The sequence below is a fragment of the Meles meles genome, chromosome 4 (genome assembly GCF_922984935.1).
Source record: "Meles meles chromosome 4, mMelMel3.1 paternal haplotype, whole genome shotgun sequence".
NCBI classification, from domain to species: Eukaryota; Metazoa; Chordata; class Mammalia; order Carnivora; family Mustelidae; genus Meles; species Meles meles.
Genome location: NC_060069.1, coordinates 42,511,340 through 42,533,598, shown reverse-complemented (window position 1 = coordinate 42,533,598; position 22,259 = coordinate 42,511,340). Strand labels below are relative to the sequence as shown.

Sequence of the window (22,259 nt, the reverse complement as noted above, 5' to 3'; positions counted from 1 at the left end):
AACTAGTTAGTGAAGTAGAAGAGATCCATTTTCAGAGCCCCTGAAAGGGGTGCAACATTTTGGAGAACAATGTATATTGTAGTGAGTGTTAAAAAGTCAGTAGACTTGCAGGGTGGGGGGAGGGGCAGAAACCCCGCCCTACAAAAGTCAGAATGAACCAAACCATTCCATCCCAAGCTATTGGTTAAATCAGGTACAGGAACCTGACTGCTCATGAGGCAGGCAAAAAGCACCACAGACAGTAAGGCTGAGAGACTGTGGCCAGCCCCACCAGGCAGGAGGAGGGCATGTAGGTCTGTGTGTATATGTTCTGGACCTGCTTGTTCACCTTTTTCTTTCACCATTTCTCCTTATTCTTTGGTGTCCTTTGTTTTCTTCCTCCTGAAAGACACTGGTAGTGCTGCAGTGTGTATGCACCAGACAAAGACAGCTGACTGATGGTACGTAATACCCAGCCTTTCATGCAAGTTAGGTTTATTTACTTTTAAGTGTCTTTAGTATTACTATTCTAGGAAAATTCAAAATTATTCATCAAGAAAAGACTGTGGGACCCCTGGATTAGTTTGTATGCTTCTTGAGGGCATTCTGTTCACAGAATGTAGAACAGCGCCTCACCCATAAGCAGAAATGAATGAATGAATGAACAATGTTATACAGTAGAAGAGGTGTTAACAGTGGAGGTGTTCAAAGTGATGGTGGAGAGTTGATGGTGTTAAGATGATGCCATGATCAGGGAGTCTGGGAATACCAGATTTCTGTGCTTGGCCACAAGCTTCTAAAGAAGATTCCCAGAGGAAACATATGCAAGGATCAATGGCTAGTGGGAAACATGGCATCTTATGTGTTGCACCTCTTTCCCAAACCCTAATGTAGAAAAGGGCCGAAGGATGTGGCCAGAACTCTAGGACTTCTAGAGCCATTTCCTTCCCTGTAGCTCCTTTCCACCCTCTGGCAGCAGAGAAATGAGAGCATCTTCATATATGACAAGAACAAGTAAAGAACAGGAGGCCAGAATTGCATAAATGAACAAAAGTTCCCAGCATTTTCCCCAGCCCAGTAGCATAGGAATAAAGAAAGGGGAAATGGGGGGGGGGGCATGTTCACATGTGTGCCCTATTGGAAAGTGACCTTGCTCACTGCTGGGGAGCTCAGTAAATGTTCTATGATGAGATCAGTTGGATGGAAAGCTCATGGTGGGCTGGACTTGTGACTATTTCTCAAGTCCTTTAGAACCCTCCCTCCCTTTACCCTGACCCTTTACCATGACCACAGTCCCCCTGTAGTCTTGCCTGGGTTCCTACAAGTTTCTGCACGTTGACTCTTTTTTTTTTTTTTTTAAATTTATTTATTTGACAGAGATCACAAGTAGACAGGCAGGCAGAGAGAGAGAGAGAGAGAGGGAAGCAGACTCGCCGCTGAGCAAAGAGCCCAATGCGGGACTCGATCCCAGGACCCTGAGATCATGACCTGAGCCGAAGGCAGCGGCTTAACCCACTGAGCCACCAAGGCGCCCCTGCACGTTGACTCTTGATGGCCTCTGGTCCTTTCTGCAGATAATGCCAAAACCCTTCAGAAGCTTCTCATTTGCTATTTGGATAAACACCAAGCTCCTTGCCTTGGCCCTGGTGGTTGCCTCCTGCCCAGAGCCCCCAGTGTCCCCCACAGTGAGCTCTCAACCTCTCCCATTTGGTCATGCCCCCTTCTGCCACAAAGACTGTTTACACTCTTTTCCTATTAACTCCCAACCCTGACTTCAGCCCCAGCAACCTTTCCTCAGAAAAGCTTCTCCTGATCGCCCTGCTTAGGTCAGAGCCACCTTCTCCCTGTGCCTCCTGCTACCCACCAATTTCAGACCCCCTCCCCTCCATACAGTTCCTTCCGGCATAGATGGCTGTTTGTCATGACCTGCTTATTAGTGTGAGAATTTGTTCTGAATTCCTGCCTGTCCAGCGCCATCTGGCTCTGCATTGTATGTCAGCGTTGGGTTCCGTGTTTCGTGGTGAGCAGATACCTGGTGATCACGGTGGAAAGAGAGCATCCAGGCCTCATGAGTCACACCCCAGGGTGCAAAGAGCTCGCAGGTACTGCCGAGGAAGCACTGCCCGGGACTTTGAGGCCCTCTCAATAGAAGCTGTGGGACTGGAAAACTGATCATGTGAGTTTCAAAATGGGAGGATAGATGGTGGATTTTGAAAACAAGGGATGGCTGGATTTCAGTCCTCATCAGATTCTAGAATGTTCATAACAACTCTGTCAGGTAGGCTCGACAGCCCTTATCATTAACTCCATGTTGCAAATGAGGAAGCCAAGGCTTAGACATATTAGAGACCGCGGTAGAAGAGAAGGGCTGGGCCCCAAACTGGGACGTGACTTCTTTCATCCTGACGGTGAAGGTCTGCCAGCAGGTCTTCCGTGCAGCGCACGTGAGCAAGTGCTGAAGGCCAGCGGCTCTGCCGCCACTGTCATTCATAAGACGGGCTGGACCCCGCTCGTTAGGCTTCTCTCCGCAAGTCCTGTGTTCTCTGCTCCCACTAGATCCTGGCTCAACCCAGATGCCACGTGGCTGCTAAGAGGGAGAGTGCCTTCCTCTGGTCAGAGGGCAAACTCCCAGAATCAACAAACAGCCTAGATCCTGGAGGAGAAACAGGATCTCAGCAGGAGCTGAGGACACCGGACAGCAGCAAAGTGGCGGCCCCTCCCTCTCCACTTAGCCCTGCCCCAGAAAGCCAGGGTGGAACTCTTCTTCCTGGGGTCCTGCCCCCAGCTCTCTGGGAACTGGGAGATCTCACCCTGTTTGAGGGGTTTTTGGACTTTCGTCAGGTTTGAATTTCTTGAGTTGCCCCTTCCAAGTCCCAGTTAATGCCTGCCGTCCCTTCAGACAGGTGTCCTTCTTGCATCCACCGTCTTGAGGTGGAAACACACCTCAACCCTTTTCTGTCTAATCTATTCACCTGGACTAGAGAGGCTGTATTGTGTAGAGGAGAGAGCCTGAAACAGGAACCAGACCTCAGTTCAAATCCTGACTCTGCCATCAGAGCCAGCAGACCTTCCCGAGTGTGTGCACAATTCCTGTGATTTTTTTTTTAAAAAACTTGTTCCAGGGAGATGCATCACAATGACCAACTAAAAAGAAATATAGATTATAAGTTACTTATGCTCCTTGAGTAATAGATTTCATAAGTTCTCTTTGTCATTGAAAATTTTAACTGGGTTAAGACACCACTGTGGACGGGACAGAGGCTAAGGACATATGCTAGGTATTTTAAGAGAAGGGCAAAATTGCCCCCCCCCCAAAAAAAACCTACTGAACTAGAAATTCCAGTTTTCAACCTTGGCTGCATCTTAGAATCACCTGAGGAATTGAGAAAATACTGATGCCCAGGCTCCATCCCAAACCTGGGTACTGCTATTTTCTGAAACCATGCCCAGGTGATTATAAAGCCTGGAGAGAGGTCCACCAGACTAGCTGACTCCCCCTCTCATGACCCCTCTTACCCTGGTTCCAGTTCTGATTCTAGGCTGTGAGGTAATTTTGTATATATACATATTTATATCACAATTTAATGTTTTCAACCTGTTTTTACATTTTTATTTTGGTTGGCTTTGTCCAAGCTCTGATCCTTCCTCATGGTTCAGACTTCATGACAAATGAAGTCATTTTCCAAGACATGCTTTCTTCCCCAGCCTTCACACACAGGGCAATTCTCAGCACCAACCACTGGAAGGGAAAGAGATGAAGGAGCTTCTGTCAGCAGCTAAGTGGGGTAAGGCCCACAGAGCAACAACTTCACTCTTGTGAACTTCAACTTGAGTCGGATTTGCTACTGAATGGAAGTGAGTTTAAAAACAATATTATGATTTTTTTTTTATATAACAGTGAAATGAGTAAAAGTAACCCCCCCCCTTTTTTTTACCAAGGTTGGATGCATTATGTATTCACTATCTATTACTGAATTACAAAGTACCCCAAAACCTTGTGGCTTAAAACAATAAATTATTATGTCTCATGGTTTCTATGGGCAGGAATTCAGACAGAGCACAGCAAGGATGGCTTGTCTTTGCTCCGTAATGTCTGGGACCTCGGTTGGAAGAACCTAAAGCTGGGGACTGGAATAATCTGAAGACTGGTCTCACATGGCTGGCAGTTGATTGCTGGTTACTGGTGGGAACACCCACATGTGGCCTCCCCATGTGGTCCAGGCTTCCTCACAGCATGGTGACTGAATTCCAAGCATAAGAGCTCTGAGAGCAAAGAAGCCAGATGGACTGCCTACTGCTTTTATATTCTAATCTAGGAAGTCAAGCGGTGTCATTTCTTCCATTTCTACTATGGGCTGAGGCACTCAGGTCATTCAGGCTCAAGTGTAGGGAACACAGACCCCATCTCTTTTGGAAGGAGTGTTAATGTCATATTTCAAGAAGAGCCTATGAGATGGGATTGGTTAGTGCAACTAACTATCTTTGGGAAATAGCGCTCTGCCCCACATTGTTTGTTTTTCAATTTTCTTACTCATCTCTTTTTCAGATTCCAAAAGTAATGTGCTTATTGTAGGAAAAAAAAATACCTCATTAAAAATCTAGAATTTGTCAGGCTGCCTGGGTGGTTCAGTCGATTAAGATTTGACTTTGGCTCAGGGTCCTGGGATGGAGCCGTGTGCCTGCTCCCTGCTCAGTGGGGAGTCTGCTTCTCCCTCTCTGGTTGCCCCTACTCCTGCTTGTGCTCTCTTTCTTTCTTTCTTTCTCAAATCAGGTTAAAAAAACCTGAATTTGTACACCAAAGTAGATTTCTCTTGCACTTTACCCACTATCTCAATCCCACTCCCTAGAGGTAGCCACTATTAACAGATTGGTGTGTATTTTTCCATACTAACTACATACATATATATACTGCTTTAAAAAAATATACACATTATTCTGCAACCTCCTGTTTTTCCTTATTGTGTGATGAGCAGAGTTTCATATTAGTTCATATAAATACCCTAATTCTTTTAATGCTGGCTGTCATGGCATGGCTGTACCATAACTTATTTAATCAATCTTCTATTAATAGACATTTGGAAGAGAAACCACTGTTCTGGAGTAAACATAGATGCACCAAAAAAAAAAAAAATAGACATTTGGGATCTAACTTTTTAAACTATTACAGATTAATGAGGCAGTGAACATCCTTATGCTAGGCCAAATAGGGTAGTATCTTAAAAACAGAATTGGTCTGTTCAAAGGATATGCAGGACACTGTATTTCAATACAACAAAAGTGGGTTTTCCTTTAAAGTACCATTGTTATGAGATCAATCTACATTAAGCAAGATACCCCCTTTTTTTTCTTTGATGGGTTTCTCTCACTTGAACACAAGAAAAAGAAACAAAAATCTGTTCTTAGGTATGAAAATGCTTAGAAGCTTTGAAGGGAACTTCTCATTTATTTAGAAGGTAATGAGTGACATGGCGTAGGTAGTTATGAGCAGTGGTGTGGATTTCTTTTTCTAGTGTCTTTAATTCAGGTGGATTTGGAATCAAAATGTGGATTCTTCAAAATTCATGCAGACACTTAGAGGGCAGCTCATCGGAAGAGGATGGCAAACAGAAAACTAGGACCCCCCCCCAAAAGTGTCCTGTGTGATCCCAAAGTGAATAATACAGATGGGTCTACTGGCCATACAGAGTAATGCGTGGCTGTCTAGTCGATTGCCATCATCTGACAGTGTCATCCTGCCCACCCATCCATCCTTTATTTACAGCCGGGTAATGTGTAATTTATTCTGGAGTCTTTTCTCTTGCAGAGAAATATCTTTGTATGTTATTAATGAAAAAAATGTCTTTGCTGGGAATGAAGTTCTGACACATTCTACAACATGAATGAACCTCGAGGACATACATACTTAGTGCAATAAGCCAGACTCAGAAGGAGAAATGTTGTGTGACTCCACTTCTACGAACTATCTTGAAGAAGCAAATGCTTAGAGACAGAAAGCAGATTAAAGGGTTATCACGGGCTGGGGAAGGGGGCAGTGAGGAGTTATTGTTTAATGGGTGTAGTGGTTCTGTTTTGGGGTGACAAAAAAGATACCCTTGATGGTTGCACAACAAAGTGAAGGTAATTAATGTCACTGAAACGTACATTTACAAGTGGCTAAAATGGCACATTTTATGTTATGTATCCTTCCACACCAAAAAAGAAACCTTTACTGGAGCAGGAGATGTTGGGGCTCTGTCAGCGTTCCCATGGCTTTGCCTTCCCTTTTGTTTTGAAAAGAACAACCTCTATTTTTAGGGCTTTTCACACGAAGGCTCATGTGGGCGTGGGAAGTACTCCCAGCTGCCCTCCTGTTTTCAGAAGCCCACATGGAAGCCTAGCAAGTTATTTAAGGATTAGGATATATGCCAGATTGGAAATGGAGATAATTTAATCTCTCTGTATGTTAATTCAGTTTTTTTTTTTTTCTGCAGGCTGGGGCCCTAGAAATCTGACTTTGCTCCCTGGGGAAAGCTGAAAGCTGAGCCTTGCTGAAGGTGGGGAGGGCAAAAGAATTCCACTTTTTTCGAGTTAGGGGGGATTGTCACCGGGTTGGGTAGCCAGCCGCACTTGGGGATCCCGGAGCGCAGTCTCCTCTCCTGCCCAGAGGCTTCTGCAGACGCCCAGGGGGCCACGGGGCCAGCGTGGGAGTTGCGGGCTCTCGGGTTCCCCGACCTTTCTCACTCTTGTGTGCAGGGCTGGACTGCTACTCTATAGACAGAACTTGCAGTGAGTAGCTCGCGTCCTGTCCCATTTTCCAGGGCTGGGCACCTCAGCTGGTGGCATTGAATGGGCCGAGGGCTGCAGAGGCAGCGGCTGGTCGACTGAAGTCTGGAGGCTAGTGGAGCCCCCCGCCCCGACTCCGGTAACCCGACCGGGGATCCAGATTCCGGTCCCCTCGTTCCAGCTCGGAGCCCTCCTGGGCAGCGCTGGGTGTCTGGGCTCGACCCTAGCGGAGGGAAATCTTTGCAGCCCCTCCCTCTCCACCTGGCCCCGAGGCCGGTGCGTGCCTGCGTGGCTGCGGCGACCGAGCCCCGGCGCGACCCCGCCCCTCCCGCCCAACAGCTGGGACCCGCGCAGCGCACACCTGGTCAGCCACGTGGCGGTGGGGCGGGGACGGGGCGGGGACGGGGCGGGGACGGGGCGGGGACGGGGCGGGGACGGGGCGGGGACGGGGCGGGGACGGGGCGGGCCCAGCGCTAGGAGCTCACGGGCCCCGGAGCAGGTGAGGGTGGATGGGGCTGCCGGGTGGGGAGTGCGCTAGGTGGTCCTGCAGGAGGGCTTCTCTCTGGAGGATCACTGCCCTATAGTACGGGGGCCAGGCGTCGCCACCTGCTCCGGTAATCTCCGCCTCTCCCGGGCGCGTGTGCACCTGCGCGTTTGTCGTCGGGGGCCCGGACACTCGCCCGTCTCCCGCCCCGCCCGGAAGAGGGCTGCTGGGTTCTCCCCAGGGTCCCGAGAGCCGGGTGTGGGCTGCTCCATCCGGGGCTCGCCGACGCGCGGGAGCTGACCGAGACGTGAGGGGGTCGGGGCTCCGGCTCCGGAACCTGGGGGTCCTTTTCCGTAGACCAGTAGCCGGAGCTGCGGGGGTCGTGGCATGCCCAGCGCGGCTCGGTCAGGACCCGCTGTCTGCGCGTGGGCAGGGGGCCGAGAGGCGCCGGAACCTTTTCAGGCCCCCCTCACACCCTGCTCGTCTCCGCAGCCGGTCAAATCCTTGCAGTCTCCCTGCTCCCAGCCCCTAGCCCTTTTCCTTAGAATACTCTTGGGGCGCTTTCCCTTCCTCGCTTTCGCTGGCTGCTGTCATTGGTCATGTTCTTCTCACATGACAAGCTCTGCCCCCATACCCCTCCCCTCATTCTCCCTTTCCTCCTCCTTCCAGTAAGTCAAGAGCCCTGTCTTTGTCCCATCCCTATGCTGGCAAAAGGGGGTACTCAGGTGGGTGCACAAGGTCCCTCCCCCAAGGAAAGCTGGCTTTGATGCCAAGGGAAGACTGCTCCACTGAGGAGAATCAAGCCTTTTTCGTTACCTGCCCTCCACTCCCCTACCGTTTATGGCCCTGCTCCAGAGGGGACCCCCCAAAAGAACCTCCTAAACTCCCTTCTCCCCCTCTGCTCATGGTCCAATCTACATTCACTCACTCCTGCAACCAGTTCTAGTGAGACAGTGATGCCCTTGCTGGGGACAGAGGGGTTCATGAAGGTGGGAGAAAGATACATAACATAAAATGTGCCTTTTTAGCCACTTTTAAATGTACATTTAAACGTCCAACTGCATCCTCAAGGACTGGGCAGCCTGGTGGCTGGCTCCAACTGCCATAGCTGGGACTCTAGGACAACAAGGTTTAAGCACAAGGAGCTTCTGAAGGATGTGCGGGATATATTTGAGTACCAGAGAGGAAGGGACTATTTCCAGGTGGGGTAGAAAAGGTCCCTTCCTCAGTCAGGGCTGTGTCTGGTGTAGATAGGAAGGATAGAGCATAAGGATGGAGGGAAGAGGAGCCAGCCTGACCAAGGATGGTGTTTGCCTTCCAGAGGGGTCTGCCCACCCAGACTGCCAGGACCCCATTTCCAGGAGAATGGCCCAGATGTCTCAAGTGCAGGAGCTCTTCCATGAGGCGGCCCAGCAGGTAGGCTTGCGTGGTGTGGGGGACTGAGAGGGAATGAGGGGTCACTAGACAGGAAGCTGAACGGAAACATTACAGTACCCTATTTTAAAAGTAATTATCTCAGAAGTTTATTTTGGTATTCTGACTTAATCAAGAAAATATTATGGCCAACTGTTAACCATCTGTGTACAGAAAATCTTTGGTATTCTTTGTAGTGGATTTTGAGTTCTGGGCATCCCTTCCTGCCCCGTGGAGGTTTCCATGAATGGACTGAGGACTCATATAATATGAACAGCTTTTACTATTGAATCAAACCGGTGTAAGAAGGTAACTTTATTTTTAAATAACTCATATATGCCGAAGCCAAATGTGATGTAGGAGAGATGTTAGGGTTTGAAGCCGACGGCCAAGAAAGAATTCTTGAGACATATTAAAGCACGGGGACAGGACCCGCGAACAGAAAGAGTTACACCGGGGTCATGAGGAGTGGCCCATTATATACTTTCAAGTTGGGAGAAGGTTGGGAATAGCGTAAGTTTCTAAGGAGTTTGGAAGCAAGGTTTTCAGAACCTTAATGGGGCTAGCCATTGTTGGGAAAAGGTCATTTATTACTATCTAATAAAACCTTCATCGTGAAACTCTTTAGATATATATCCACTGGTGAGCCATATGCTTGGGGGATGGGGTTTGATTGCCAACATGTATCTTGTGGGGGTTAGAAATAAAGGAAATTTCTGAAAGAACTTTTATATTTAAAGTAGACTTACAGGATCCTGGGGATGGGGGTTTGGGCTAGGATTGCCTTTTGCTCTTAGCAAAGTATTAACATTGAGGCAGTTGAGTCCCTAGAGGAATGTCACTCTGCCAGTTTCAAGGACTTGTCAATGGGCTGTAGGTGGTAAAGAAATTTAATAATTTTTTTTCTACCTCAGTTTTCCACATCAAAATGGATTTCTCAATTTTCTGATGGCTGTAAGTTCTTTTTTTTCTTTTCTCCTTCCCCTGTTGATCATTAGTTATAGTAAATATTCAACCTAGCTATGGAATTGAAGTGGGTTTCTGCAGAAATGCAGTGAATCACTTAAAAAGTGAAAAGCTGGGTTTTGGTGTTTATTAGGAAACTACCTGCACCAGTCTTTGCTGTTGGATCACCCAACCTTGAGGTTTTCGGTGTCCCTTGGATTTCGCTCATCCTTTGTAGAGAAGAGCAGAAAGGTTTCTGGCATAAGCGGAGGAATGAGCCTGCCGAGAGGGGAGAGAATCAACTCAAGGCCTCACACAATTCCCAGAGAGCAGGCTCCAGAACCTAAGCATCCTGAGCCAAAGGCGAGAGGCTGGTGAGGCAGATGGGGTTCTAGGTAGGTGGGGGCATCCAAACTGGCCAGTTACCCCCTCTTCAGGTTTACAGGTACATGGGGGAAAAGGCAGAGTGGTGGCTGGCAGGGGGTGAACACCCAGTACAAGGTACTGCCCCTCTTCTCCTGGGCAGGCCCCAGGCTCTAGCCCCTGCACCATCGTCCTCCACAAGTTTCCATGCTGCTGAGAAGTGAGGGACTGGAGACTTGGTATAGCTCCTCAAAGCTGTTTCAGAACGCCTGCCTAGAGCTGTTCGTTCTTAGTGTGGCTGAGGACTTGTAGAGAGACCTTGGTTAATCAGGGTTCTTCCATTTTCTTGAACTTGACTAGCTTCTCCCCATACTTCCTGTGTGTTTTCTTTGGACATGTAAGGCTGTACATGAATGTTTACACACTTAACATGTTATTTGTGGACCCCTTCCAAAATAATGGCTGCTGTGATAGGCACGAAGAAGATACCCAGATGGGAAACATGAGGCTCTTGTCCCCAGGGAGTCCAAAAAAAGAGACAAGTTAAACATTCTTGGTTCCCTTTGTGAGAGGGATCTGCTGCAACCCTCTCTCCCCTGTTAAGAACCTTCCCTATGTCCACCAGCTGGAGTTTGGCTCCTTAGCAGAGGCCCTGCCCAGGCTGATGCTGCCGGAGTTTCGAGCCTGCATCTTGTTTGTGCCCCACACTCCAGCCAGAGGTCACCGTTCTCCAGGTGCTGGGCTTGTGCCTTTCTCCAGTCCTTGCTGAGACTTCTCATTCAACTGACTGGTCACTGGAACCTTCCTAGTGCCAAAGGCAGTGCCTGGTGTGTAAGTGGGTGATGACTCTTAGTTGACTAACCAAATCCACAAACAGCGGGTAGCCAGAGTGAGTTCAATTGCCCTAAGAGGGGCTTGCCTTTAAAACTGTGGTGGCCGCAAGGCCTCTGTATCACCTGTCTCTCCAAACACTGATGGACTGGACAGCGTTCAGGGTCAAGGCCCTTGGTGTTCACCATCTGCACATTTTGAAACCCACCCCTACTTAAATGATCCTCTACTAAGGCGTAAATCTGTGCATTCAATTCCTTTGCTTAAAGCCTTTCCGTGGCATCTCACTGCCTTCAGAATTCGGCTCAAACTCCTTATCTTGACCTCCACGGCCTCCCGTGACTGAGCTCCCCCTGCTCTAGCTGCAGGCTCTCCCCCCTGCACTGACTGTAGGGCATGGAAACAAGTTGCTTCTTTCTGATCTCCCGGAAGGCTGTGAACTCCTTATCCGTCGTTGCATCCTCAGTGCCTGCCGTTAGTGCTCAGCGTGTGGGACGTGCTCAGTTAGTACTGCTTCTACTTAACCGAGCTCCCTGGGCTGCCCTTTGCATTAGGTGCTGAGGTATGGTGGAAGTAGAGCATACACGGGGTGAACCTCGAAACACCGCCCGGGCGGAGCCCCGGGCACTTACTACAGAACGAGCATGTAATGTTGCTCACTTAGCCTCAGAGCCACATACTGGAGGGAATAGGATGATCTGGGTCAGACAGCTGAAAGAACAGAGCCGTTTGGAACCCAGGTGTGCTTGCTGCCAAGGCCCCTGCTCTTGGCCTCCCACCCCGGTGGTAGAGCAGAGCCCCCCAGATGGTACGTCAGAGGCCTGCGGGGGGGTGGGGGGAGCTGATGGCAGGGTGGGTAGCTGACGTGTGTGCAAATGACCTCTGGGAGTGGCTGGCCCTCCAGAAGATTCCAGTGAACCTTCTTCTACCTTTAGCCTCGGGAGTCAGGAATTCTGCTAGGAGCTTTGGAGCTCAGAGAACACAGGAATAAGAAGGCAGCCCCATGCCAAATCCTTTGGTTCAGATCTGCTCTGCTCTTGGTCACTGTGACTGGAAAGTAGCTCTCCAGAAATTCAGCCAGAGTGGAGATGCTTGTGAGTAAGGTGGAGAGGTGAATGGATGGGTTCTTGGTTCCACTTTAATTGTCTTGAGACCAGAGGGAGTAGCTGTGTGTGTGTGTGTGTGTGTGTGTGTGTGTGTGTGTGTGTTGATCAGTACTAACCGGGCCAGCTGAAAGAGGCTGTAGTCAGGTTAATTGTGTGGTGTCAAGGGTGCTGATCTAACACTTTGTGACCTTGGACAAGTTATTTAACTTAGGTAAGCCTCTGTTTCCTCACCTATAAGATGGGTGCAGTAATGAAACCTGCCCTAGGGAGTTACAAAGATTAAAAGCGATAATTCATGCTCTCTCTCTTGGATAAATAAATACAAATAAAATCTTAAAGAAAGAGATAATTCCTGTAAATATTCAGTGTAGTGCTTGGTTCATAGTAAGAAGCCAGTAAATGTTGGCTAATACTAACGAGGGTGAGCAGTATGTATTTGTTCCATAGTGTTGTGATATAAGTAATCAGAACGTTCAGGGGGGAACCCATGCGGGACTCAGCACAGCAGAGACCTAAGTCCCAAATGCAGGATTATAATGGTGGCTGAAGCCAGAATGTGGGACCTTGTCCAGGACAGCTTGCTGGGTTGGTGTCTGCTGAGGAGGATGGGACACTTTCTAGACCTAGATGGGTGCAGAGTGGCTTGAGAATGTGTGTGCCTGTGTGTGTGTGTAAGCATGTGTGTGTGCACACGCACGTGTGTGCATATGCGTGTGCGTGTTTGAGAACCGGCTGAGCCTCTGGCAGGAACCTGTCTTATTTTGGGACTCTCTGTCCTCGGGCACTTCACTAACGTGAGGTGTGGTTTGGCGGTGGACTCGAACCTCGGAGGCAGGGTTCCAAAGTCTGACTGTGACGCTGGACGTGCTGGGTCCTCAGGCAAGTTATTCAGGGCTCCCCGTCTGCCTCCACAACCGTGAGACGGGGAAGCAGTACCTGATTTTCAGGCTTTCGTGCCATATGTGGAAGGACCTGGCCCAGAGCCCGTCACACGGCGAGCTGTAAATACTGCGTGTGCTCAGTGGCCGGATGACGCAGACCTCACGCTGCAGCCCAGCAGAGTGCACTGCTTGTGAAGCCCGGGCCCGGGGAGCTAAGGAGCAGCCGGAGCCCGGGGGAGGGCAACGGAAGGCTAACAGCCTTACATCCCGTGCTCGTTGCCACCAGTCCCTGGCCGGAGAGGGCTGTGGTGGTCGATATGGTGAGTTGGGAAGATTAAGCTGGCAGGAGAAAGCAGGCAGCCTGCAGGGAGAGATGGCAAGTCCATGTGCTGAGTGAGGTCTGATGTCCAGCAAGATCAAGTGCTTTTAGCATTGGGAAGAGTGAGGAAATTCGGCTTAGCTTACCAGGTAATTACCGAGTGCATATGATTGTCAAGATCTCCAATAATAGCTATTGCTGAGGATCTTAAATCCCGGGGCGCCTGGGTGGCTCAGTCAGTGAAGCATCTGCCTTGGGCTCAGGTCATGATCCCATAGTCTTGGGATGGAGCCCTGCACTGGGCTGCCTGCTCAGCGGGAAGCCTGCTTCTCCCTCTGCCTCTGCCTGCTTCTCCTCTTACTTGTGCTATCTCTCTCTCTGTCAAATAAATAAATAAAATCTTAAAAAAAAAATAAAATCTACTAAAAAAAATGTCCAAACAAACCTGAAATCTCACAATTACTATGGAATAAAGAATGCCTCCAACGAACCTGAGGTTGTCTTCCTTCTCCCAGGGTTGGGTGGTCTCCAGAGAAACCTAAGGGAAGCTGGGTTATGCAGTGGGATGTCCCCAAGTCCCCTGAAGCTGCAGATTAGTGAGTATGAGTGACTTGTACTCTTTCTTCCCCGTCCAGCCTTCCTCCAGAAACTTGGCTCCTGCAGGAGTAGTCCTTGAGGACCCCTTTCTAGGAAATCTGGGTGCTCACCTCTGGCCAGCCTGACTAGTCACACTGGAAAAGAGCCTAATGGAAGTCGGTGCCCTGGTAGAGTAGGTAGGGCTGCGGCTGCTGGCCTGAGTATGGGGAGAGGTGTTTCCAGAGGGCAAGCGTGGCTGACCTGAATGGGCCCCCAGCATTGCTGGACTTCCTTGCCCTCCCTCTCCCTTCTCTGCCCTCTCATCCTTTGCTCCCTTCCTCAGTTCAGTGGCTTCCCGAGGTTAGCTGAGGATGGTCAGAGTAAAGAGAGTCTGGTCAAGTGTGGGACACTGGTGAGCAGGGAGGTAGCACCAGCAAGAGAGGCAGGGGGGCTCTGAGAAACCTCTGGCCCAGCCCCCTTGCATGGCATGTCTAGAGACAAGGCCAGAGGTGTCCAATGACCTGTCCGAGGACACATGCACTGAGGGGCCTTGACGGGCCAGAGCCACAGGTGCTGACCAGTGACACAGCTCTGGATTGAGCTTAATGCATCCCATCTCTAGGTTATAATAGTATTTTGAGCACTGGTGTCAGGCTTCATTGCAAAAGCTTTGCCCTTGCCTTCTGCACCCGCATCACCCCATGTACAGTTAAGAACCGACTGTCATGCATTTGTCAGGCCTAGTTTGGAATCTTTTAAAAGCCAATATGCAAAATGAGCCTTGGTGGCCACATGGGAGGTTATAGGGTACTGCTTTATTAGTATGTAGAGAAGTAAATAGAGCTGAGGAGAAGGGAAAAGGGAACTTCAGACAAAACCACCTGGGGTGCCTGGGTCGCTCAGCCGGTTAAGTGTCTGTGTTTGGGTCAGGTCATGATTCTGGGGTCCTGGGATGGAGCTCCACATCATTGGGCTCCCTGCTCAGTGGGGAGTCTCCTTGTCCCTCTCCCCCACTGCCTTTGCCCCCCCCCACTTGTGTGTGCTCTCTCTCAAATAAATAAAAAATAAGACCTTAAAAAAATTTTTAAAAGACCACCCTACCCCAGGTTCATCCTGCTGTAGGCGTGTGGGATGGGTGATTTTATGATAATCATCTGTGACTAACAAAGAATAACCAGCCCCTAGGTGTTATCAACAGAGATGTTGAAAGGATTTAAGTTCCCTGGTTAGCTTTCTATAAAAGACCAACCCTAGAGGCCCTGGTTGGCAACCCCTTTCACTCTTGAGAGTTTTTTCTGCATCTTCACTTAATAAACTTCTACTGCGGGGCACCTGGGTGGCTCAGTGGGTTAAAGCCTCTGCCTTCAGCTCAGGTCATGATCTCAGGGTCTTGGGATCGAGTCCCGCATCGAGCTCTCTGCTCAGCGGGGAGCCTGCTTCCCTCTCTCTCTCTCTCTCTGCCTGCCTCTCTGCCTACTTGTGATCTCTGTCTGTCAAATAAATAAAATCTTAAAAAAAAAAACAAAAAACTTCTATTGCTTTACTCAAAAAAAAAAAAAAAGAAAGAAAGAAAAGAAAAGAAAAAAGACGAAACCACCCTGTCGGCCCCTCCTTTTACAGATAAGGAAACTGAGGCCCAGAATGTTTGGGTGGAAGAGAAGGACTCACATCAGGGATCCCTGGACCATGACCCCTCTCACCTTTCCAGTTTCTGTAGAGTGTGAAACTTGTCTGATTTTAGAGATTATCTTTAGTTGAAAGATACAAATTACAAATACAGAATTAGGTCTAACCTTTGGAAGGGACTCCATGCAAGTGACAGGTCATGAAGCCTCAGCTGGTTGGGAGCTTCCCTGCCAAGCCACCAGTGGTACCTGGACAGAAGCACCTTGTGGAGATGGCAGAAGAGAAGAGGCTTACGGTCGTGGAATCTGGGAGAGAAGGGACACAACTGATTCTCAGGGTTGAGTCTGAGGGTTGAGTCTGTGGACACCATCACCCTTCCTGTTCTCTCCTTTGTTATTCCCCCTTTCCATTTTCTAGCCCTGTTTGCAACTCCCCAAATGACAGTTGAGCCAAAAATGCTGCCTGTTTGTAAAAAGGGGAGTGGAGACATTTTATGAATGAAGGTACCCTAGAAACTGGAATGGGAGTGATTCTTCACTGAAGTGACTAAAGTGGGATCCTGTCTCATTTTACCCAGAGGTTCTTCACTTTTGGAGGAGATTGATGACATGAAGAGACAAGTGACCTTGAAGGAATTTACTACTTTCATTTCCCAAAAGAAAGGGGTGTGGGTGAGCCTGGGTTGCTCAGTGGGTTAAAGCCTGTCTTCAGCTCAGGTCATGATCTCAGGATCCTGGGATTGAGCTCCACATCGGGCTCTCTGCTCAGCGGGGAGCCTGCTTCCTTCTCTCCCTCTGCCTGCCTCTCTGCCTACTTGTGATCTCTGTCAAATAAATAAATAAAAATCTTTGGGGAAAAAAAAAAAAAAGAAGAGGAGTTGGGATCCCATGACCACAGGGGAAGCCTCAGGTTCTGGTCAGAAGACAAGAGTAGGAGCGAGGGACAGCCTGAGCCACAGCCTTCATTAGGTTTTCCTTGGGGGGAACAGGGCAAGGGAGTTTAGGATTGGCTCATTGGAATAGTTCTGGTGGGCTTCTGGCTATAGGGGTGTTCTCGAGTTGCCTAGTGCCTGGCTCTGGGACAGTTTAGACAGGGGAAACATTAGCTTGGTGTGTGAGGGTTAGATAAAAAAGGGTGATTTGGGGGACAGACTCAGAATTAGTTGGTTTGGACATGAAAGGCGTGCTCCTGGCAAGCCCTCTGCTATCTCTAAGAACTGGTTAGCGCTGGGGGTGGGGGATGGTCAATCTTTCTTCAGCACGCAAGGTTTTTAGGATGTTATAGTATCATAAGATATAGAAAAGAAAAAAACACGATGAATACATTCTGCCTAGCCATGAATGGATTGAGTAGACTTTAAAACTTCTTACTGCCTTAGGGTCCCTTTAATCCGTGGCCAGATACAGAAAAAAATACAGTCCTTCTTGCCCTCTTTTAGTAGATCAGGGCTTGCAAGGAAAATCCTACTGCCTCTGAAGCACTATTCTTGTAATTTGAGGAAGGTGCCACTAGGTGGTGCTTACACCCTGGTCTGGCCTGAGAAAACCCCTAGACTTCTATAGGGTGGATATTTTTCTGCTCATTTCATCCTTTCTTTGGCCAAAATGTATCTCATCAGGATCACAGTTTAAACACTAGACACTTCTATAATCACAGAACAATATTAAATAATTGTAGTATGATTTAAAGAAATATATGTCCCCGAATATAATTCATTATCTCTTTTTGCTCTTCAGTCATTATCAAGTATAAGTGAATCTGATTCTTAAAATATATATTTTACTCTTTCTGAGTTTTAATACCTAATCACAGGGCTATGGTGAGTGCAGTGATGGTGGTGTGCTTTAGAATAGTTTGGCAAAAGTCTTCAATAGGTAACACCTATGCAGGCTTTGCGGCCCTTCCAAGAAAATGTTTCCATCTCTCAGGAGAAAGCATCCTATTTACCTGTCCTTTGTTTTTATTTTGGTGTGTGAATGTTTTCTTCTTCACAGGCGTAAAGACAGAGGAAAAAGATAGTGGTGTAAAAACTCCTGGTCTGTATATAAAAAAAAAATCTCCTGTGTTCTCTCCCTAAACAGTCCCTGGAAACAGTTAGAGGACTTGGGTGCTTTTCGAAGAACTGGAAGGTGCTGGTAGCCTAGCAGCCCTCACTAGTCATGTCTGAAGCAGATGAGAAATGTGATCTAATGTGAATCCCAGTGCTTAGAGACTTTAACTTAAAGCAGGAAGCCATGACTCGGTCACTTTCCCTGTTCATTTTAGGCAGTGATCTTTCAAGAGCAAAACAAAGAGAAATCAAATTTCTCTTAAAAGAGACGCAGATTGAGGGGTGCCTGGGTGGCTCAGTCAGTTAAGGGTCTGCCTTTGGCTTAGGTTATGATCCCTGGGTCATGGAATCGAGCCCTGCTCAACCTGCTTCTCCCTTTCCCACTCTCCCTGCTTGTGTTCCCTCTCTTGCTGTGTCTCTCTCTGTCAAATAAATGAAAATATCTTAAAAAGGAAATACACAGATTGTAAGAATAGACATTAATTTTACAAAAGCCTTCACTCTATTTAAGTATCCCCATCCATCCAACACTTGCAAACTGATTGAAACCACAGGCTTCTCCGGGCATTGCAAAAAATGAAGTTGAGTTAAAAACAGGAGGACTGACTCTAGGTCAGCACAAAACCCCATTCTATTTTAACAATATTTCTAATAATGTGTTTATTGTTTATTTACAGTAAAAAAACTTAACATTTTTATCACTGAAGTACTCCATGCATGCAGTAAAAAACAATTCAAACAACCAAGAATGGTATAAAATTAAAAGCCTTCACCCACACTTCCCAGAGATACTCACTGTTTCTGATTTCTGGTTTTCATTTCCTTTAAGTCATATATTGTGTCTTAATTTCTTGACCAAGTTATCCATGTATTAATTATTTACTTATCACTTCCTGAGCTGAAAGAAAGAAGACATTGGCACATTTACTCTCCCATCCATTTCCCTCATTTTGTTTCTCAGTTTTTATTGGTTGGATTATTATTTTTACATTGTCGAGGTTTGTAAAATTTATATCTTTTTCTGTGATTATAATGAACATTTCCACATTATAAAAATTTCATTATAAAAATTTAAAACTTAGAAATAGCATTTATAACGGTGAGGTGTATATGTTTAACTGAATCACCAAGTGATGTTATTGGAGAAGAAAGCGTCGTATTAAGTTATTAAAGCTTTGCTCTTCTGAGCAACAGGTTCTTCATTTCTTTCACAGTCCCTTTCTTTTTTCTGGCTCCTGTGTGGCTACAGCCCTTTCGTTCTTTCTTTTTCCCTTCCTCCCTCCCTCCCTTTCTTTCTTTCCTTTTTTTTTTTTTTAAGATTTTATTTATTTATTTGAGAGAGAGGAGACAGTGCCTGAGGGGGTGCAGAAGGAGAGGGAGAAGCAGACTCCCTGCTGAGCAGGGAGCTCCAAGGACTCAGGGCTTGATCACAGGATGCTGAGAACATGTCTCGAGTCAAAGGCAGATGCTTAACTGACTGAACGACCCAGGCGCCCCGACTATAGCTGTTTCTTATGTTGCATGTCACCCTGTTTTGTGATTCTCATCTTTTGGGTGACAGTAATTTTTTTCACATGTGGACTGGTGGTAGTCAATCACCCTTGCCATCTAACTGTAGAACTGCGGGAGACCAAACTTTTGTCATGTATTTCAAAAAGAATACTTCACAACAGACGGAATGCAGAAGTAGCTAGGCGGGGCCAGCTGTCTTCTATCAGACCAGACATTAGAATGATCCGCAAAATGTCTGACAAGGCCTCTTTTTATTAAGTGGTTTTGTTTTGGACAGTAGTTTTGGACAGCATTTATTTGAACAGATAATGAGGTTATTATTGTGATTTTTAAATGATTAATAATTTAAAATATCTCCCTTTAAATTTCTGATATGGTAAATATTGGTAGATACAACACACATAAACAAAAGCTCTTTGGGGTCCTCAGTGATGTGGGAAACAAAGGCAAAAGAAAAAATTAAATTTCCTTACTGTGTACAGACCATTGACAAGTACTTGAAACAGACAGAGTGACCTTCCTCTAGGAACTCAACTGCCTCGATATTAATACTTCCCTAAGGGTAGAAGGAAATCTCAGCTTGACATGATCCTGACCTCCAGGATCCTGTAAGTCTACTTTAACCTACAAAAATTCCTTTGAAAACTAACTTTATCTTTACTCCTCAAGATATAGGTTAATAATCATCCTCCAAGCACATGGCCCACTGATACACATCTGAAGGGTTTCATGACTAACGTTTTACTAGATAGTAATAAACGACTTTTCCTTTTTTTAAAAAAAGATTTTATTTATTTGAGAGAGAAAGAGAGAGAGTGAATGAAAGAGAGCACATACAAGCAAGGAGAGGGGGGAGAGGGACAGAGAGAAGCAGGCTCTCTACTGAGCAAGGAGCCTGATGCCAGGCTCAATCCCAGGACCCTGAGATCATGATCTGAGCCGAAGGCAGATGCTTAAACGACTGAGCCACCCAGGCGCCCCAATAAATGACTTTTCCTAACAGTAGCTAACTCCCTCAAGGTCCTAGAAACCTTACTTCCAAATTCCTTAGAGATTTAACACTACCCCATTCCCCTCCCACCTTGAAGGTATATAATTACCACCCCTCACAATCCCAGGGCAGCGCTTTCTGTCCATGGGTCCTGTCCCCATGCTTTAATAAAACCACGTTTTTGCACTGAAGACGTCTCAAGAATTTTTAAAAATATTTATTTATTATTTTCTCAAGTATTCTTGACATTGGCTCCAAATCCCAACACTTCCACATCACTCAATAATTTTTAAGAATGTAAAGGGACCTGGAGAAAGGAAAGTTCGAGAACAGCTGCCCCAGGGACTAAGTGCACACGTCAGACTTTCACGATTCAGAGTTACTACTACTGTACCACTTCAGCGTGAACTGAGCAACCACGGAGGCCTGTTTACTACCCGCATCTCTGGTGCGGTAAGTGTCCAGAGGTCACTTCCACAGGCATGAAAGAGCCTTCAAGATCACCTTAAGTCCAGTGGATGCCCCACCCAGGTCCACGCCCTGGATTAGCTAGCAGGCTCTGAATTTGGAGCTTCTCAGGCTCCTTGGAAGACAGTTTTTCTCTTGGCGGTGCTGCTTCTCTCTCCTTTGCTTTTTCTTCTTCCCCTTTCCAAGTCCATCTGTAGGAATTTCCTCAAATGTTTGATCTGCTGGTGGCACTTGTTCTTTTTTCCCTTCCAGTTATAAGCACAGTTTTATACTAAAAAAAACAACAACACATCTTTTCTGTCATTTTATGGTAATTTGGAAGGCACAGAAGTGCTTTTTCTGCCCTCTAAAAGAGGTGCCTAATGTCACTTTCTAAAGCACATTTCATTCATTCATTCTGCTAGCTCACATTTAGTAAAATCAGTGTCATGTTGGGCACAAGACTGTACAAGCAATTTTTTAAAATAAGTGTCTGGGGGCGCCTGGGTGGCTCAGTGGTTTAAGCCTCTGCCTTCGGCTCAGGTCATGATCTCAGGGTCCTGGGATCGAGCCCCGCATCGGGCTCTCGGTTCAGTGAGGAGCCTGTTTCTCCCTCTCTCTGCCTGCCTCTCTGACTACTTGTGACTTCTCTCTCTCTGTCAAATAAATAAAATAAAAAAAAAATAAATAAAATAAGTGTCTGGGCTCCTTGCATAAAATATAGTTTTTGTTGAACTTACTATTTCTTTATTTTTAAACTTTTAACATGTTGATAAAATTTCACAATCATAGAAAGTTACAATGGTACGAAGAATGCCTATATATATATTTTTTCTAAGGTTTTATTTATTTATTAGAGAGAGAGAATGAAAGCGAGTGCACAAGTCGGGGGAGGGGTGGAAGCAGACTCCCCACGGAGCACGGAGCCCCTGTGCATGGTGGGGCTCGATCCCAGGATCCTGAGATCATGACCTGGGCCAAAGGTCCAGGCTTTTGAGGCTTACCTGACTGAGCCAGCCAGGCGCCCCAAGAATGCCCATATATATATTCTTGACTCAGATTGACCATTTGTTAACATTTCGCCCTTTGGCTTCATCATTAGTATGCTCTCTCTCTCTGTTTCTATTCCATTTATGTATATATTTGTCTATATATTCTAATATATATTCTGTACTTTCCTCTAAGCCCTCTGAAGGTCATTTGTACACATCATGTACCCCAATCCATGAATTCTTCAGTGTGTGTTTCCTAAGAACAAGATTTTTCTTTTACCGAACCACAGTATATTTATCGAGATCAGGAAATGGGACGTTGGTACATCCTATTATCTGGTCCAGTTTTTTCAGTTATCCCCCTCACATCCTATAGCATTTTTCCGCGGGGCCCAGGGTCCGGTCCAGGGTGACACTTTGCACTTAGTTGTCCTATCTCGACTCTTCTTTAATCTGCAACTGTCACTTAGCCTTTTCCGGTCTTTCATGACATTTTTTGAAAAACACCAGCCAGTTGTTTTGTAGAACACCCCTCAGTTTGGGACATGAGCCCTCACGGTTAGATTTAGCTTTTGTGTTTTGGGCAGGAATACCCTAGAAGTGATAGTTGTGTTCCTCTCTAGAAGGTGCAGGATGTCCCTTTGTCCCATTATTGGTGATGCCAACTTCGGTTTGTTATTTAAGGTGGTGTCCGTTAAGTTCATCCACTCTAAAGTCATTGACCTTCCCTTTGTAGTTAATAAACATTTTGCTGAGACTACGGAAATATCTTGTTCCTCATCAGTCTTTAACTCAGTGTCATTAGTATCCATGGATGGTGATTCTGGACAGAATTGGTTATGACTCTGATGGTTGCAAAATGGTGATTCTTCTGACACCATCGCTCCTTCTACAGATGTTAATTGATGTTCTTCTGTAAAAAAGGACTTTCCCTTCTCCTCATTTTAATCTATTCATTTATTTACATCTGTATGGACTCAGA

The 22,259-nt window shown here is 46.8% G+C and overlaps 1 protein-coding gene across 1 annotated transcript in view; it reads left to right on the top strand.

The window, feature by feature from the left end:
• The first annotated feature begins 7,250 nt into the window (after window positions 1-7,250).
• The window catches only part of SLC12A8 (solute carrier family 12 member 8), a 138,603-nt gene continuing 123,594 nt past the window's right edge, over window positions 7,251-22,259 (top strand). The window contains 3 exon segments of the mRNA XM_046003791.1: window positions 7,251-7,289; window positions 7,292-7,355; window positions 8,547-8,641. Of these exon segments, the coding sequence (XP_045859747.1) occupies window positions 7,251-7,289; window positions 7,292-7,355; window positions 8,547-8,641 (198 nt within the window).